Raw genomic sequence first — 20004 nt, forward strand, 5'->3', positions numbered from 1 at the left:
AAAGTAATTGAACTCATGGAGAAGCAAAAAATGTGAAAACACTAAAGTATTTTGATTAGGTCCTTGGAGATTTGCACGTTTCTTTTAAATATAAATTGAAAAATATTTATTTTAGATAATTCTGAGATGTCACAGTGGTGTAGGGGGTAACACTCAGCGAGAAGACTCTGGTTCAAATCCTGGCTTGGCCCCTTTGTGTTGGGTTTGAGGCTTTTTTTGCGGGCACTCTGGCTTTCTCATACCAGCCAAAAACATGCTTCTCAGGTTAATCAGTGATTCTAAATTGTCCCTAAATGTGAGTGTGTGTGTGTTTTTTTGGTCCTGCAACAGACTGGAAACCTGTCCAGTGTGTGCCCTACCTCCACCCAACAGTGGCGGTGATGGGCTCCAGTAACCCCATGATCCCAAAAGGGCTTGGAAAACATATAAATGGAAAGAAAATTTCAACACCTGCACATAAAGTGTTGCAAACAGAACAGATCGTTTTCGTAACTGGAAGTATCAACAATGACCAATTTTCCAAAGTCTGGATATTTATGTATTGTGTAACAGATACACACACACAAAATCCCTTTAGAGAAGTTAGAAATGTCTCCACAGCTTCCTGGTATTGCAGATGTCAGTAGTCATCTTTGTTTCCAGTTATGTGAATCACAATAAAAAACATTAATGATTTATCATTTAAATAAACTCCTCACGCATCACACCAAGCTTTTCAGTGAAAATTCATCTTTATTGAGACCATACATGAATGATCAATGACAGAAACCTCGCGAAAAATATAGATATAAAACCACCCCCTGGGTTGAGGTGCTACAAGAAGCAGCAACAGCTGCTCCATCTTTCTCATATTTTCTTAGTTCCTACTATGTAAAACTGAGACAAACACAAGTGTGGACAGGTTGCTCCTGGATTGGACTCAGTGTTAACCGGTTGAACTGAGACACCAAAAACAGATGAAAAGACGCTGGAGAGGTTTAAAAACAGAGCGCCGCAGCCCAGCAGTGGATTTACAGGAGAAAATGTTTGTTGTATACAATGAAGGAATTTCTAATTCAGCTGCTTAGTCTGGAGCTGAGAGCCCCCTGCTGGTGCATTCTGGAAGTGACAATTAATTGGGAGAAGCCTTCTGCACCTGCACAGGAAATAATAATCTAAATTATGACCAGCAGCGTTAATGGGGCAATTTTTACCAACAATTTACCACTAAATTACATATATTAATCATTTAACACATATTTAAATGCTTTGGAAATAATCATCTTTCTTAATTTCTCAAAAATGTATCAGAATGGCTTTCTGACTAAAAGCTTTATTTAACAATAACCTAAAATTAAAACTCGCTGACCAAGCAGCTTCACAAATTCCTCCATATGTTGCCATGGAAACTGTACAGATGGGTTGCACCAAAAATGTCAATGCATAGAAAAATAAATATAGCTCAATAAATCCAGGGCAAAAATCATTTAATCATTGATTGTACGATTAAAAATTACATTTAAAAAAAAACTTCTGAGGCTTTTTCATTTTTAACATTGGGGGTTTTCTGTTTCAGAGAATACATAGAATAAGCTTTACAGAAATTACTACCTAAAAATATACAAGCACAGACACAAACATGAAGAGTAAAGCCAACAAATGATTCGTCGGAAAGCAGAGCAGAGTGTAAGAATCTTTACATAGAGCTCCTTGGTCTGCAGCTTTCTTTATTGTCCTTAAAAACATTTCCTGGAAGCTTAAGTTAATACAAAAGTTCTTTTTTATCATTATTATTATTTTACAATGCTGTCAAAACTTGGGTTTTAAAATATTTTTTTTTTAAAGTAGCAAATTTAAGAGGTTTTCTGTCCATATATTCTCTAGAGTGGACCGCAAGTTAGGAGATGTGGAGACAAAGCAAACAGTTGATTGGACAACGGATGGAAATCGAGCTGGGACGCGTGTTTCCAGTGTGCTGCTTTGGACTGGCTAACAGTAGTAAAACACAAGCCTTGTTCTCCCGACAGAACCGGATGACGGCGGGACGTCTGACACAGATGGGTGACACATCGAGCAGAGGCTTACATCAGTTATTACCATCACAAGAAGAATGATCTAACAGCAATACTTATACATTAATATCTGCAAGTTTCAAATGTTTTACACTTCTTACATAATAATAATAAAAAAGGGGAAAAAAAGAAGAAGAAAAAAAAATACACCATCAATTCCATAAGAAAAATAGATTGCAGTTAATAGTGGAAAACAGTGCAAAGGATATTCTGGGCTGTTTTTGTTTGCTTTGTCTGTCTATATATATTTTTTTTATTTTTTACAAAAAACAAACAACAACAAAAAAAGGAAAAATCAGAAAAACATAAAACATACTTCTGTGGTGTCTGGTGCGCTGGTCCAGACACGAGTACCACCTTTCTCCAGTACCTCATTGATTTCTGCCACAGATGTAGGTGGAGTGTGTCAGTGTGTGTGGGTGTGTGTGTGTTTGTGTAACATTGTGCGTAGTGGTTCTCAACTTCGGTCCTCAAGCTCCGGCACTGTACAGGTTTTTGTTCCAACCAGGTCCTACAAAAACAAATAATTGAGTTTTTAAAAAACTGAATTTGATACTAGAAGTGCACACAGTTTTCTACAGCCTGCAAAAAAAATAATAATGAAATCAAATAAAATTAAATAAATAAAAAAGAATTAATGAGAGGAAAAAAATAAATCAAATGAAAGCATTTCTCCCCTGTGATATGAGCACAACAGAAACAACTGGTCGCCAAGGAAAATGCACAGCTGAGAGACCCGAGGTTGGAACAAGAACCCGCCGACATGCTTGCAATGCACTCGGATGATCAGACGAGCCGGCTTCAACTCTGAGACGTGGCCGCTACAACTTTCAGAGGAGCGGCGAAGGGCAGAGGCCGAGCACCACTGAGCATGTGCAACAATGTGCGGAAACTCTCCTTGGTGTGACAGGTTCATCAGTCCCTCACAGCGACCGCTCTACTCTGAACAAACTCAAAGATTTCAAACAAGTGCTGCGGCAAAGATCTCCCTGACTTCTCTTGCTAGAGTGTTTCTTCAGGAAGATCCCAGTAGGTTTTAGGGGAAGGTTTTTTTTTCCCTTCTTTTTTTGTTGGGGGAAGCAGCTTGCTGGGACTTTACTGGGATGACTGGGAGTTGTCATTCTTGCTCTCCTGACTGGAGGGGGCTTTGCCGTTCCAGGGCGAGTGAGCCCCCAGTGCAGGCGAGCTGTTGAAACTGTCCTCATCCTCCAGTCCGTTCGCCCCATCGAACTGCGTGTTCTCCAGCCGCGTAATCAGACGCTCGTCCTCGTCACCAAACTCCCCTCCCATCAGAGTGGGCTCTCCCACCATCATCACATCCTAAAGGGGACAGCAAGTGCCGGTACACATTATCCCCATAATACAGGGGGCGGGCGGAATGTCTGGCTGCATGAACGAAGTGGATAATGCATTCTTTCTTTGGTCTAGATGCAACTCCGGGTGGGTTCAGGTTTAGCATTGCTAATCCATCTCTCCTAGTTGAAAGAACTATAGCTGACATGAGCCAAATTTGGTTTTGGGGGCGTGCGCCGGGCGGCCCCGACTCTTCCGCCCCTGTGACAAGAACCAGGGTCCCGGGGGCCTCCCTACTGGCCAGCAGTGGGCGTCCCTGATCCTTGGGTGCTGCGTCACAGACGGGGTTTTCATTCCACCTCGGGTCTCGTTCGCTCAAACAACCAACCACGTGAGCCAAGACAGAGAAAGCTATTGTGCTCTGATGACTATAAGACCAACCAAATATTCAACTGCCCTGATAGAAATCAGAGCAAAGTCACCACTACCCCCACATTCCTAAAATAAATGAGGTGCTATGCAGAATTAGAGGTCACTCATCTTACCTCTAAATCTAAAAGCTGCGGCCCCAGAGGACCAGGGACTGCCCATCACTGGTTAGCGGTCTAAAACCCACCTCAGGCTATCCTCCCCTATTCTACTGATACACCTCCTAATGCAGACCACTCCCAAACACCCCCCTAAGCTCCTCACCCTTCGCTCCTGCTCTCCTTTGGCTTAGGAGGTGCAGATAGAGGGAGTAGAGGAAATGCTTACAGGTACCTGGCTGGAGAGTGAAAAACTGTTGCCTGGGCTTTTCTTCTTGCTGTTGCTGTTGTTGTTGTTGGCCCCGCCTGAGCTCACAGTGCTGCCCCCGGACACCTTTCTTTTCCGACGTTTGTTCGGAGCTTGCCTGGCCGGTTCAGCTGCAGGTACAGAGAGAAATGACGAGATTTGAGGAACTAGAGAAACTGCAACAAAGCCTCCCTTTTTTTTATAAAGAAAATAGCCCTGAATATGGGCATTACCTGGAGGTGCTACCATCCTTTGCCACTTTTGAAAAAGGCAGGTCTTCAGACAGTCTCTGGGGCTTAAACTGTAAGTCTTGTGTCGCGACATCAACTCCTGCATCGGCTCCAAAATCACACATAGCTTAAGGGAAGGTAAAGGAGGAACAGCAGGAAGATCTGTTAATTCCTTCCAGCTGTGGCTGGGCTTCATTCAAGGATCAGAGAGAATCTCTTACACGGAGGTAGTTGAGCGTCGAGTTGGAGAGTCCACATCTGGTGATATTTTTAGACAGCTGATCGAGCATCTGGGGATCCTGGATAATAACGGTTAAAAAAACGTTTTTAGGAAACCCGCACTGGTTGGATTTCCACACAGTGATCATTTGAAACTCACATGCATCGCCAAAATGCTCCTGGGCAGGACTTCTCTGTGTTGTCTGATGCTGAAGTGCCACGTTTTGATCCTCATCATGTCATCAAACATGAACTCTAAGTACAAGCGGCCTTCGACGCACACCTGAGAGTGAGAAAGGATCAGGGCAGACAGTTAGCAGGCTCCTGGCAAATCCCCGCAGCAATCCTCAGCACAGGTGACCGTACCTGTGTGAACATGGGTTTGCCGTTCTGGGTCACCATGGTGCACTGGTCACAGTCCAGGGACACAAAGTTACTATGGAAGGACTCTTTAGGATGCTTCAAAACATAGAAGAGCTCGGTGGCGCCTCCCTCAAAAATACTCCTGAAGTATCGAGGAATCAACGTCCTGCCGATTGCTGAGAACAACAGAAGGTTCGGTCAGACCCAAACAAGAACGTGGAACCACAGGAGGGACGACCACATCCATCAATGCTTCCATCCACAAACAAATGGCTTCTCACTGTATCGTTTTGGACCGTCTTCTAAACAGAAGGTGATGGTGAGCATGGCATCGTCTTCAAAGAACTCGGTGGTGAACGCGTCCCACCAGAGATTGTCGCAGTCCTGCACACAGGGGAAGAAATATCCATCAGAAAACACTGAACAACGGCTGAAACCTACAAGATTCAACACATTTATCTACATTTTTCTAATTCAACTTCACTCAGAAAAGGCAATTGTGTTTCATCAAATCCCAGAGCTGCTTAATTTCTTTCAAAGTAACGAGTTACATATGTTTTTATTAGATAAAATTCTGATTTTCTGTTACTTTTTACACAGAAGAATGTATAACTTCATTTTACTTTTTCTCAGTTAAATAAATAGTGATCTGGAAATAGTTTTTGTCAAACAAAACAGTTTTTTAAAGGAAATTCTGATTGTTTTGTGTTGATTGGTGAAGAATTAGAAATCAAAGCAAGTTCTAAATCCAATCAATTTGGGAGTAGTGCAGTGATCTCTACATAAAACACATTTGTTATTTATTTTCCTGCCGTTTCAAATCGTGAAATTCATTTGCAGAAATGTTCCTGAGTTTAAACTCTTACGCGTTAAAACAAATGACATTAGGAGCTCTAATTACAATCCAGCCAAGATGAAGACATAATCTTGTCAGTAACGGGAAGGTAAATTAAAAAAGTAAGCCCCAGTCTTATTCATCACAAAGTCTGTGGCATGTTTAGAACCACATGAACAGCCTTTAAAGATGCTCATAAACAAAGGATGCAGATCTTGAAATGAGCAGGGATGCTGTTGTGTTGGATTTCACCCTCACCTCTGTCCAGTTCTGTAGTCGTTTATTCAGCTCGTATATCCGGTAATCTGTCTGGTTCCCGTACGGCGTGGGTCTCCTGAAACAGCCGGGGGAATTTAGACCCACATTTATTAAATGCAAACCGTAGACACCGTTTTAGCAAAGCCCAAAGTTCCATTTGTGACCTTACCCCATTCCAGGCTCCATGTATGAGGGCGGGTACATGGGTGTTGGCCTGAAAAAAACAGAATGGAGAATATGTTAATACATGCGTTAGGCATTCTCTCTGTGTTTTAAGAAGTATTTGTGCAAAAAAACAAGTGCTGTTTTCCTATAAAAAAAGTTTTGAAGGGCAGTTTTGACCCCAACTTTGAGTACTTGTTAACCCCCTCGTGCCAGATGTTGCTAATTTGCAGCGTACCACTAAATCCAGGACAACACTTGAATGGAAACCATTAAAAATTATTTATTGATAAAATTGGGCGGGGGGGGGGGGGGGGGGTCCAGACATATAGGGGATAAACTTCTGGACATAAAACAAAAACATGCAAGATTTTCAGCCAAAAACTATTTAAGCCTCATCAATGTGAAGCAAAAAGAGGATTTCAACAATAGCGATTTTATATATACATATATATCTTGTAGAAAAACAATACTGATTTAATCTTGTGTTTATTCAGATTACAAATGTTTTAAGTGCCTCAAGAAAACTCACTAACAGATGACTGTTTGAAAGATGTGAAGAATCAAATGCATTTCATAAAATACCACAATTAATATAGAATTAAGCATATAAAAAATATAAAACGCTATGGAGACTCTGCTCAATCCTGTTTGACAACTTCATATGTTGGCAATAAAATCTATAAAAAGTTTTGAAAATGAAAAAAGGGAAAAATAAATATTTTAAAATCATTATAAAACCAAAAGACATTCAAATTTCCTTTAGGTCTACGCAGCTTGAATGGAGAATCAAAAAGTTTTCACAAACATCTACAACTTTCTATACAATCAGTGCCCCTTACAAAATATGGGCATTACAAGATTGTACATCAAATAGCAAGAAATTAAAAAATAATAAAAATGGATGATTAAAGTATTTATTGTCTTTATAATCAAAACCTACCCCACATCTCTGTCCAGCATAGCGCCTGGGTGGAAGGGGGGAAAGTTGCCGCCGTTGGGTGGCTCCTTGGGAGAGTACAGCTTGAATGACTTTGACGAACAGCCTGTGTCCAAACCCGTAGCAAAGGAGGGGGAGGAAGAGGGGTGGGGGGAGGAAGAGGGGTGGGGGGGGGGGGGGGCAGAGAATTAAAGGAGATTTAGATTACTTTGGATTTAGCTCATTCAAATCACATACTCATCTAAGTAATCTAATGCTGGATGATTTGGTTGAGATTTGCCCAAATAAAAGCAGACTGACAACACAATTTCCTGCTGCTTTCATTCCCTAATGCATGATCAATTTACTAAATGCGACAACAACACCAACAATCATGGAAAAAATGTTTTATATTAGCCTACAAACATCAGAAAAGCAATCAGGGAAATGGGTGTATTTGTGATCTTGTACCACTTTAAGCCATTGGACCCCCCCCCCCCCCGATCCAAAACATGCCAGGCTGCTCCAGCCCCCACTCCACACCCTGATTCCTTTAGACCCATTTGTCCAACAACAAAAAAAGCAACCAAGTTTAAGCAAACTAATATAATAATAATAAAGAAACAAATCTATAAAACAATTTGTTTATAGAATCCATATAAACAACTAGTTTTTTTGTGAAAACAGCGGTGGATTAACACAAAACTGAGCTATCGTGGGTACAATCAGATTAAAACCCTCTAAAAACAAAAATATGTCTTGATTACATTTATCTAATTAATATTATCAAGCTCAGCCGAATAATTCCAAAAGACACCTCTAGAGGGCAGTATTTAATGCCTCAAAATGCACAGTCTTTGTAGGTCACTGTCAGTTTGCACTTAGAAACAGGACTGGGTCTAATTAAAACCAGCAGGGGGGGAAACATTCCCAACTTCAATGCAAAACCAAACCTAACAGACGAAAATCATTTACAAACCACTTTTAGGCTAACTAAGGGGGAATCCCACGAGGACAATACTCTTTAAAAAGACACTGGCAAACTTTAGCAGACAGAATATTTAAAAAAAAAAGTATGTTTTCCTTCACAACCAAACCCCATAACTATTAAATATTTTCAGTAATCCTCCTCCTTTTTTATTATGAGGCAATGTGTTTAGGGACAACAACAAAAAAGGGGGGGGGGATCAATAATTCTCTGCTTTGCATCAGACACCAACCCCCAACAATGCCAGCCATTAACCCTATATTCCGCATTGAGATATACAAGACTGACTGATCTGATCAACGTTGCTACAGTAAATCATTTGAGAATTGGTCAACAGAATTATTAAAATACTTTTATTAATTTTTTTTAAAGAACCTGAGCTGGGTAGCGTTTACCACAGCGACAGAGGATGCACAGCAACTCCTCTGAAGGTTAACCACACATAATGAGAGCTGAGTGTATTTAAGTCCGCCCAAACTCCACACACAGCAAACAATAGAGCTGCATCCAGGATCGCCTGCAGCCACTAAAACAACCAAAGCGACGTTCAAAGACCGACCTAACCTGTGGGATTTTTCAGATGTGGCGGCATTTCCTCGCGTGCACGTCCGCAAATGCTGCCTAAAAAAATAAATAAATACCTCGACTTTCATTTAGCACCTGAATAACAGGCATTTGCTAGCATCAGGCCCCCTGATCAACCCTCTGCAGAAAACTGATGCCAATGCTAGGCTATTAACCAACTAGCTAAATGACATCCACTTCAAATATCACTTACTTAGGTGGTAACGTGTAGTTTGTTTGTTTTTTCTTTTGGAAAAAAAATGTTTTTTTTATATGAGAAGCAAACTTAAGTTACCTGAAGAGAAACGTTAGATGAAACGCGGTGTCGTTTAACACCTCGGTTCGGTGCTGTTAGCCAGCTAGCCTCGATGCTAGCTGGTGCTGCTGCCAGCGCACCTTTGATGATTCCTGCAAGATCCAAAATCCAAACTGCAAAGAACCCAAGTTCTCCTAAAGGATCCTGTGATTCCGGGCGGCATGCAAACCCAGACTACATCAATTTATGTAAGTTTATGTGCACAGATAAGAGCAGAGTTACCTATGCAGCACTACTACAGGACCCTTTGTTCCTGCCAGCCGAGACACGGACAAAAGCCCCGCCCCCTCCGGGCTCCCCCGCCCCTTCCAAACACCCACCCGGACAAAACAGGACCCTCTCCCTCACTGGGGCCCCAATTTGTTTTGTCTGGGACTCCTCAGTCCACCAGTGGCCCCTGTAGTGGTTCAAGGTGGTTCCCCGTTGAGAGAAGAAGGCCTTTTTGCCTCCCAGGTGGATTCTTCCGGCAGTTGAGAAATGTAAACAAGCAAATCCACTGAAGAATTCTTGACACGTAAACAATTAAATTTACAAAATAACCTAGTGTTCTTTAAATGAAGCGAATTAATGTTTAAATAAAAAAAAACATTTAAATAGTTCTGACATGTATTTGTAGTTTTGGCTCCTTCCTGTAAGCTCCTGTACAATGACTACAATGACCAGGGGTCTTCAACGTGAGGCTCTGGACCCACATGACGCCTGTTATCCCTCTATTGTGGCTCTTTGGCACTAAAGGAAAATGCTAAAGCATGGAATAAATTGTAGGTTTTTTAAATTTTGACATTTGTGTTTAGGTTTTTAAACTGAAACTATCTTATATTTGTTTTGGTTTGTACCACTGCTGACATCACACTAAAACCAAGAGGTCTGTTTGCTTTTCCACTTGAAACATGTCAGATAACTGAGCAACCTGTAAATTATAAGGAAAAAATAAAGCAAATATTATCCTCTGCTGTGTCAAGCTGCTGTTCAGAGGCAAAGTTCTCAAGGTATATAATTGCATTTACATGTATAGACCTTTTTATTGGATTTTACAATAATTTAGCTGTGTTTATGTTCACTAATATAAAGAGAGATAGTATGATGGGGCACCAAAGTCATAATGATAGAAGATATCATGTTTCACTTCTGTTGCAAATGTAAGTCTAAGTCAATCTGCTGCAACAACAGGGTTTTACTTGATAGGGGTTGTTTTACATTTTGAAAGAAGCTTATTTGTTTTCTCTCTAAAGTGAAAGAAGTTAAATTTGTATAAACGCTATATTTTATTTTTAAAAAGTGGCTGGGTTTTGGTGAGTAGGAACTGGACCAATTGGCTCTTGTAGCAGCAAAAGGTTGCAAACCTGTGTCTTAAACTAAATGGCCTGATATTGTTGATAATTTTTGGGATTAACTTCCCATATATTTATGTCATAACACATTTTGATAGCTTCAAACTATGCTCTACTATTAGTGGTCTCAAGTATATAAAACTGCTTTCTGAACTATATTGCAATAATTATTAAAGTATAAAACAATACATTAACACAGCGTCTGAAATGCATATGGTATTAAGAAGATTTAAAGATGATTTTTTTTAATTTAACATTTTATCATAATAAGAAATGTGAATGTGTGTTTACTTGCTAATAAAATGAAGATTTAAATAGAATTTCTTATATTTTGTTTGGTACAGTCCTGAAACGGTTGATGTATCCACTAAAAAACAGTTTACTGCTCCAAAGTGCAACTTTTTCAGAAAACAGTCATTTTTCCTGTTGATTAAAGGGTCAGCAGTGAATTAAACCCCATAATGGATGTCTATAAAAAAGAAATGCATAAACTCAAACAACATTTCAATTTTTATCAGCTGTGAAGGTATTTGAGCTGCAGCAGACTGTCGTAAATCAGATTATATGACCTGAATGACACAAATACAAATGTATTCTTTTTTTTCATAATGAGTGGTCATTGGTTAATGATGAAGGGCTTACGATATCCTTCACTGACTGTTTGCTTGCGCAACATCGCCCTCTGCTGGCCATGTTTCGCAACTGTTTGTTTGAGAACTGCATACAACACATTTAATTCCTTTTTTTCTTCTTTTACTTCTAAGGGTTTATTTTTAAAACACATAACCCAGTTTCCAGTTTTGCTAAAAAAAACACATCTGCTTAACTAATACATTTAAATCAAAAGCAGGTGTAGGGGTACAATTGGTTTCACAGTTATGTTTTGTTGCCTCACATAAAACCTAGTAAAAAGGTTTTAAGATGAAACCTTATGTGTTTTTCATTCTTAAAAATCCTGATGTGTAACTGAAAACTAGCATATTTAATATAACAGCCATCTATTTTAGCCAAAGTGCAAATACCACCATTTATTTGCACTTCTCTTGCCATGCAAAGCAAATATTCTATTTTCAGCTACAAGTAAAATATAGATATTCTTTTTGGAACTCTGTTTCTTTCTGTGTATTTTAGCACAGACTTTGCAGCTTTTGCAAAACTGAACTGCCACTTGAAATCAAAGCCTTGAGATGGTCTGCACCTCTATAAAATGAGTGCTGACAGAGAGCGGGAAGAAGTACTGAGGAAATCTGAAGCGAATGCTGTTGAACAGGATATTCATCCTCCTGTTGCTGCTTTCCCAGACACCAGAGAAAGATGCACAATCCTGTCACGGAAACAGTAGTGACAAGTGAACGATACCCGGAGAACAAAAAAAGACAGAACTAAGACAAAACTGCTCCAAGACGATTTAGTCGTGGTTGGAAAGAGAAGCTAAACACTGTCTGCTTTTAAATTATTTATAAAGACATGCCTCACGCAAAAATAGCCATCGCCTTTGGCGTAATAAGAACGCAGCTTCTTAAATTGTCAGTTTTGGTGATTTCTCCGTTTTATGAAGGTGAAAACAAGCTGTTGCGTAAGAGTGAAAAACAGAACCCTGCAATCTCATTCTAAACTAATGAACAGAGAGGCTCCAATATATATTTGAGAAAACTAATTTGTGATCACATCTCAAGAATCATTTGCCTTTGCCTCTCTCTCTCTTGTCGAAGCAACAGGTTTTTTTAATATCTGTGAGCATCTCAAAGTAATAATGACATACATGTACGCTGAGAAATGTTAGACTAAACAAGTCATCTCCCACAGCTTTCCAGCTATACGTCATCACAGATTCATGCCCTCTTTCGCGTGCAGGTTTGACTTCACCCTCCAAACCTGCTGGCATGTTTGGAAAACTGCAGCTTCTAAATTACAGGTGTGCTTTGATAGAAAATCCTTTTGTCCTCCTTTTACCCCCCCTCCCTCCCTCCCTCCGTTTAGCAGCATGGCCCATGCCAGCCTGCATTTGCCATCCTGTCGTCCTGCAGCAGATGTGACATCACTAAGCTTGGCGCCACTCTGCACCCCCACCGTTCCTCCGACTCCCCAGCATCTCTGTCTCCCACGCATTCCTTCTTTCTGTCTGCCTCTGCACACAGCCATTTTGATCAGGCAAAGCAGATCTGCCAGACTCACTGAGGTACAAAGAGAAGGGGATGAAGAAGAAGAAGCAGAAAGCTGAGAGAGGGGGGGGCTTTGGTGCAGCAAAATAAAAGCTGAGTTAGTGTTGTTCTTGTATAACCGTCATTAAAAAGAAAAAAAAATAGCCTTGCCCTCTGCAGTGCCATTTAGCGCTTAGTCAATTTTCTCCAATCAGAACCCATACGACTTTCTGCATGAAGCACCAGCACAGTTTCTGGGAAAGGAAAGGATGAAGGAAGGAGAGAAAGAAAGAGGAGATGTTGAAGTCAGATAAGGGGGGTTGGATGAATAGAAAGAGAGCGTAGAGAGCAATGGGGACCACATGGTTGAGTGGAGGTGGTGTTGCGGTATCTTCAGCTCACAGGCGATCTATTTATATCATTTAGCCCGAACAAAGGAGGTGATTGGCTCCAGAGTTTTAGGACAAATCTCCCTTCGTGCAAAAAGTGAACCCTTTACAGAGCTATTTCACTGCAAAGTCCCTAGAACCGCAGAGTGTCAGAAGGTTGCCCAACAACAAGACTGACAAGAGAGGCCTGTTTTTTTGGGGGGGGCTTGCCCTTTTCTGTGAAATTAACCAAAAAATAAAAGTGAAGACCATTTCTTTTAATTTTACAGCCTTGAAGAGGAGGGTCTTCCACGAGACCGTTATGCAAGAATGTGGAGTCTGTACGTTTAATGATTTCCAGCTTTCAATGTGAGAAACTGAAAGCAGACTTGATTGCTGTTGCTCCGTTGTTATCTGTGAGATCTCCCACCCTAAACCTGTTCGAGCAGGCTCCTCCTGAAGGTGACCACGTGTGCGACTGCAGGCACATACCCAGCATTTCCATGAGAGCTTTTGTAAGCCTCCGAATGTTAGAGAACAGCGTGTACAAAGCACATCCCCCTTTTAACATTTTCTACATCTGCACGCCAAAATGTGCAAAAATTCTCAAAATTGGTCACTTCTTCTTCGAGTCATAGATGAAAAAACACATTCGAAAGCTACAAAAGAAGCAGCAAAGTGAGGAGAAGAAAGATAAGACAACATTACGTCAATCACCTTGGTAATATTTTTTAATCTAATAACAAATTGGCCATAAATCAGAATAGCCTTATTAAAACGAATCCGACTCCTTGATTTAATCTGCCCGCTTTGAGCAGATGTCAGGATTTAATTTCTTCTTGTGCGTCCTCTGGCCCTCTGAGGTTTGAGCCACCATGTCTGTAGCCTACATTCTACCAGTGAAGTTCAGTTCAAAACAAATCCCTCCAAATGAAGAGAAAATCAAACGCTCGCCTGGAAACGAGTAGATTTCAAGATCTTCTTGATAAAAACTTTCCAAACATCCTATTTGCCATAGACCGGCAAGTGTGGACAGACACGGATTGTACAAAACGCTTTTTTTCCTCATGGTGACAAAAATGAGGAGACCAGATCTTCAGCACTAAATGTTGAATAACCTTTACTTAAGAAGAGATTAATGGTTTTGATTTCATTAAAATCTAATTTAAGAACTGCTTAATAAGGGAACAGAAATGTAACAAGTCCCCACTATGAAGAAAGGCTCACCTCCAGGAGAGCTGAATTGGAAATTAAGAGGGCTTAATAATGGTTTAAAGTCCCACCGCAGCTGTTGCAATGCCCTTAAAACCTAATTTGTCATTTTAAAAGTTGCACATTTGGAGTTTTGGGAGTGACTCTAAATCTTTTTCATCATTCAGTGCATTAAAATCTACAACTATGCAAATCTGCCAACTCTCTCCTCTTCCCTCACCTTCCTGTGATTTCATGAATTGAACAAATATTTCTGAAGAGGAGTAAGACCAAAAAAGAAAAATTAAAGAAGCTTCCAGATCAAATGGATATAAAGTATTGCTTTTATCCATATTTGCAGCAAACATGGCAAACACAAGTTCTTGGCTTGGCAGAGTCAGTTTTTGTACGTTTCCCCTTAACTTTTCCTTTTTCTGCACAAAACTTTTCAAGTCAATCATTTTTTTGCATACAAAATAAATGTCAGCCTTTTCCATAAAACTCATAGGTGGATCTCTGCAGGGGCAAAGCAGAAACCTTCACCCATTTCTTAAATCAAACTTCCCTTAAATTTATTAAAAATATGTTTTTAGTTTCAAGTTTTAACTTAATCATAAAATACATCAAATGATCAGATGAATCTAGTTTTAAAAACAAAGTCCACAAATGAATTATATTAATTATTTCTGTGAAAAGATCGCATTGATCTTCACAGAAAGGCAAGCTATGGTTTCCTGTCAGCACCCTCCTTTTTAAAGCTTGTTTAAATCCAGTGGCTTCACCAGCACAAATACAAACTCCTGCTGCTTGACACTGGCCCCAGAGGGCTTTGCAGCACTTTAACATGTACGCAGTCATCTTTCTGACACCACCACTGAACACAGAGACGGAGGAGAAAAGAGTGCGCACTCACCGGGACAAGCACAACCTCCAACAGACATCTTCTCACATGGTGGGCCCTTCTCTGAACGAAACAGCTGCGCTCAGTCCAAACGCTGCTCGCATGGGCTCACTCTGAGGAAAACAACACAGACAGAGGGGTGGGGAGATAAGAGGGAGTGGTATAAAACAGGCCATGTTCAACACAACTACACTTCTCTCTCTGTCAGAAGCAGGAAGTTGGCAGTGGCGCTCTAACTGCATCATTAATAGACTTATTGCAACATGAGTGGGAGGGAAAAATGAGAGAGGAGTGAAATCAGAGGAAAAAGGCTGAGCTGTTGTGGGAGGTTGGAGTAAGGAGAGAAGAAGCATGTGCAGAAAGAAGAAAGAAAGAGGGAGGCAAAGGGGAGGAAAAGGACAAAATGCCCACAAAGTGTGTGCCTGTGTGGCTGTGATGCATTGTCTATTTTTACCCTGTGCTGCTGTGGAAGATAAACATGCTCAGTGGGAGCCTAGAGGCAGAGGGTCATTACTGCCTTACCAACGCACACACTCGTGCACTCTGGGCCTCATGTGTGACAGACTCTCATCTCTCTCTGTCTCCCTCAGTTTTTCTGTGCTGCCGAGAGAACACTGGTGTTAATCACGACAGACAGTATCGATTAAAAATGCAAAGCCCTCCTGGAGCGCAGGGACACTGAAGGCTCATGGGAGGCAGGAAGTGTGCGTGCTATGTGAACACACGCTCTGTGCACAACGACTCCACTTTTGCCTCCAAATGTTTGCTCCAGCATCTTCCCCTCCATCCTTTCAGCCCTCCATCTTTACCTTTCTTTCAATCATCTCTCCAGCCTGTTGATATTTTTCTCTGTCAGTCTGCAGTTTTTTTTAAGTTATTTTTAATTTCCTTTCTCTGCTCTGTTTCACTGCTTCGTTTCCTGTCCATCCCATAACTGCTCTCGGCCTCAAACGCGCATGTTCTCCAAGCCAATAATCTCATAATCTCACACTTTGTGCACAAACGGACACATAACTGATTCCTGTGAGCTGGGTGGCTTTGTTGCTCTCTTTCTGTCACTTGCAAAAAATGGACTAAATATTTGTCATTTTGACTGAATCATGAAAGCAGCATGAAAAGAAACTGTTCCAAAACAGTGACACACAGCTCAAACACTCATCTCCTGATGGTAATCTTTGTTTGCAGAGGTATTGCTCTCAAAGGGAGATGTGGACTAGAAAGAAAAAAAAAACTCTTATTAAGAAAAAAATTCCCTTTTGAGGGTTCTCTGAGAGGTTTTGTGCATCATATTTCTCATGTGTGGCCCCTGGCAGTTTATACTGTTGTGTGGAGGTTAGGGTTAGTCTTGTGTGGAGGTGAGCTCAGTCTGAAGTACTGTTTATGTTTGAGCATCATCCACAGAAAAGCCTGGACTTAAGGTTTTATGTCTCTATTTAAGCACTCAGCTACAACGGATGAATTTCCATCACTTGTTTTACTTTTTACATTTGTAAGGCTGTTGTCTGAACAGGACTTTTCTGCATCATCTGTGCTTAGAGATGACACAACTACTTAACTGGGTACACTGGGCACTAGGAAATGAGTTATTTAGTTATGTAAACAACAACCTCCTTCTAATGTTTGGGGTTCCAGTAGGAAAATCTTGTTTCAAGGGTGGAAAACAAGCAACAATTTTCCATGCAGCCTGTTTGTTAGTGCCTAAATGTGTTTAGTAAATCTGATTTATGGGATTCACTCTAGCAGGCACTTCAAAAGTTCCAGGAAAATTGTTGAAACAGATTGAAAATACACAGCAGGTAAAAGGATGATTTATCAACACTGACTTGTAATGATTTACACGATTAAACAAATTATTTTTTGTTGATTTACACTTTATAAAGCGTATATCTCATCCATTTATCATCCACGTCCATGTTGGGCTAATTAGGGTCACATGTTGGAGCCTATCCCTGCTGTCTTCAGCAAATGGCAGGGCACATCTGCCCAAAAGAGACACACACAGACAATTGCAAACATTGACTCCTGAGGGAATATTTGGAGTTTCAAACACTTTTTTTGGCTGTGGGGAAAAGTCAGAGTACCCTTAAAGCCTGGATTGGAAGTTTTCTGGTGTAGAGTGGCATCGATAACCACCATTCAGCTCCAGCAAAAGTCTTTTGCAATCTGAAATTGTTTCAAATATGGTTAAATAGATGGAATCTGTTGGCTTTATAATAATAAATTAAATGTAACCACACAAAAAAACATTCAAATGAGTTGAAATTTCCGTCAAATTCACCTCAGATTTATGATTTTTGAGCAACTAAAGAGGGAACAAAAAAGTGTTTCTGTGCCGAATGAAATCAAACCTGACAGTCACATTCCCCACAAACCTAATCTTTGGCTGGCACCATTACAAAATTCTGGTGTCAGGACCAACCAACCTGTAGGCTTTGTACTGTAAGACTTGCTTTTTTGAAATTAATTTTTTTAATCAAATTATTGGATTTTTACGGTGGGGCTAGGGGGATTACAAGAGGAGAGACATACACTCTGTTTTTTTCTCTACTTTGTTTCCCTTCACGAGCCATTCAATTGCAGGAAGGGGGTGTCCCACCTGGAGGAACCAAATGTGGACTGACTCCTGCACAACTCTAACTGATGAAGCCACTTGGATGAGAGGCGAAACGTTTCAAGAAAGAAGATTATAAGTCTAGTTGCTCAATGTCAAGTCATCACCCCCTGGATGAATAAGAACCTTCACTTTTTCAATAAATGTGTTTTTGACTGCGCTCACTTTTCTGATATGTTGTTTTGTTTTTGTACATCTTGCATGGTTTACCATCTTCAGACTGTGAATCTGAACCAAAAAAAAAATTGAATGAGAGAAATGGAAATCCATGTCGTAAAATAAAATAAAAGAATCACACAAAAAGAGGAGGGGTGATGTTGGGAATAGCATTTTTCAGGATGGTTGACCATGCTGTTGTCCTCTCCATCCCATTCCTGCAGATGCAAAGGCTGCTGTTCAGCCAACACATGCAAACATAGCTCAAAAAGCTTTCAGTGAATAATGAAGTCCCCCCCACCCCCTGCTTTCTACTGTGCACATGCAGCAGCAGCTCAATGACACCATGTGTCAGACAGCGAAGTGCTTGCTCACAGAAACATCGCTCGGCATTCTGGGGTTTACACCTCATCTTTGACCGCTCTCCTTTCACGACTGCTGCCGAACTGTTGTTCACACTCACTAACTGCCTGGTGTTGTCCAAAATTCCCCTTCAAAATGCTCTACAAGATCTGGAGTTGCTTATTATTTGCTCACTCTTTGTTTTGCAAATGCTGCACATTCTCTCTGCTGCATAGATATTCTTCATCAGCCCTGGTGGCTTCAGTTCTTACCTTTGTCTTTATTCTCCTTCCTCCACCACGCTCCCTGGAAGAAAAAAAATAAGTCAGCTCTGGTCAGCAGAAGAAAACATGCAGGTCTGACAGAGACGGTGATGAGCAGATGCAGATAGGAGACACAAGGGAGGTGGGGGGGGGGGGGTTAACAGTGTGCAAATTGGATGATGAGAAGAAAGGAATGAGGAAAGGAAGTAAGGACAGAAGAGGAGGACGGATAAGTGAGGGGTTGGGGGGGCTTTCATTTGCACTGGTATGAATATGACGCAGAGGCAGCAGCCAGAGCCACTTCTCTTCTCATCCCTCCATACCAACCAAGAGCACGGATGAGGAAAGAGGGGGGGGATCACTGTATCCATGACAACGGCAGAGCAGCAGTAGGTAGCAGTTTGTGAGAGTGCTGGGGCACAGCGGTGCTTCTCTCTTTCCCTTTTTCACTAAAAGCCAGGCCAGCTTCTGCGTTTCACAGCTGTGTAAAATACAGCGTCTGCTGGAATTATGGGCTGTGTGAATTTTATTTAAGAAAACTAGATTTTTTTATTTTTAAAAGCAGAATGGCTGGGCTATGGTTGTGAGGAGAAACTTACCAGAGGAGCGTTGAGGGTCTGGCAGAATTGCAGAATGGAGAAAAGGGTTTAGTTCATGGTTTGTGTTGTTTGTGTATTTGTCATGACTTTAATGAGTGTTACTTAACAAAAATGCGTTCAGAATTTAGTCAGAGATTGATTTAGATTTTAATTATCTTTCTTTGATAAATACATTTTATGCAAAAATCTATTTTTTTTAAACTTAAGCTGGAATTTCTATTGTAAAGTTGCAACAGGAAACAAGAAAAACCTAACTCCTTTATCTATTTTGGTTATTCATTATTGTAATAATGTTTTACCATCTTTAGCACCAATCTGATTCTTTGTTTGGCACAAACACCAATAGATGCCCATGAGACAGAAAAATAGAATGTCATTGTTTTTGAGAAACTATAAAAAAGTTTCAAAATATTTTAAATAGAAGATTCTTCTATATAAAATGAACTAAAGAAAAACCCCAAAGAAGGACATATGGGTTTATCTACATGGTTCATGTAGTCATAATTAATGTAGGTTATTCTTTAGTATAATTTGACTTTTCTGATTTCTAACTAATCCTGTGTAAATAGCATGTGACTTCAAACACAGTATTTAGGTTTTGCAGTTTGTTTTCCAGGCAAAGAAGCTCCATCATTTTGCCAGCATAGACTTACTTCCTATGACTTGATGAAAATTCACAGCTCTTTTCTTTACTAACATATCACTTGATATTTTATAAAAAAATAAAAAAATAAAATAACTCAGAAATATCCAGTGGTGTTTGATGCAATCATTACAGGCTCTCTTCAATTTCTAAGGCATGTATCGTTCACAGATAATAGGGCTGAAATATGTGACGTTTTTATTGAGAGCAAACAGCTAATATTCATATGACATAGCACATCTGACAATAAACTCTTTGAATATTGAAACTTGAATCTATTGGAGATCCGGATTTTGCAAAGAAAAGGTGCACCAATTACGTGCAGTTATTGTTCAGTTCTACCAGCTGCAAAGTTGTTTTGGTATTCAACCATGGGTAAATTAAATTGGGAAAAGGCCGGAGTTCATAAACTGTGTTAATAATAGAATAAAAGTAGTTTCATTTAGGATTTTACATCAAATTTATCCAGTTACAGATACACCAAGA

General features: G+C 40.3%; 1 protein-coding gene across 14 annotated transcripts; it reads right to left on the bottom strand.

Moving 5' to 3' along the window:
* Window positions 1–712: 712 nt before the first annotated feature.
* ldb1a (LIM domain binding 1a) lies at window positions 713–18610 on the bottom strand. 14 transcript variants are annotated; one of them, XM_023963207.2, is made up of 12 exons: window positions 18286–18610; window positions 14917–15017; window positions 7129–7231; window positions 6193–6237; window positions 6024–6099; window positions 5212–5314; window positions 4934–5106; window positions 4728–4850; window positions 4570–4647; window positions 4352–4475; window positions 4107–4249; window positions 713–2562 (listed from the first exon to the last, which is right to left on the bottom strand). In XM_023963207.2, exons 2-12 carry the CDS (start codon window positions 14942–14944, stop codon window positions 2509–2511), a joined length of 1050 nt encoding a protein of 349 aa, XP_023818975.1. In that variant the 5' UTR covers window positions 14945–15017; window positions 18286–18610; the 3' UTR covers window positions 713–2508. The 14 variants fall into 14 exon arrangements, with proteins under 14 accessions (XP_023818975.1, XP_023818972.1, XP_023818974.1 ...); XM_023963204.2 differs by having other exon boundaries at window positions 713–3371; XM_023963206.2 differs by having other exon boundaries at window positions 4101–4249.
* Between the last annotated feature and the right edge of the window lie 1394 nt (window positions 18611–20004).

This window comes from Oryzias latipes, chromosome 15 (genome assembly GCF_053564925.1).
Source record: "Oryzias latipes strain Hd-rR chromosome 15, Olatipes_Hd-rR_3.1".
In the NCBI taxonomy this organism is placed as follows: domain Eukaryota; kingdom Metazoa; phylum Chordata; class Actinopteri; order Beloniformes; family Adrianichthyidae; genus Oryzias; species Oryzias latipes.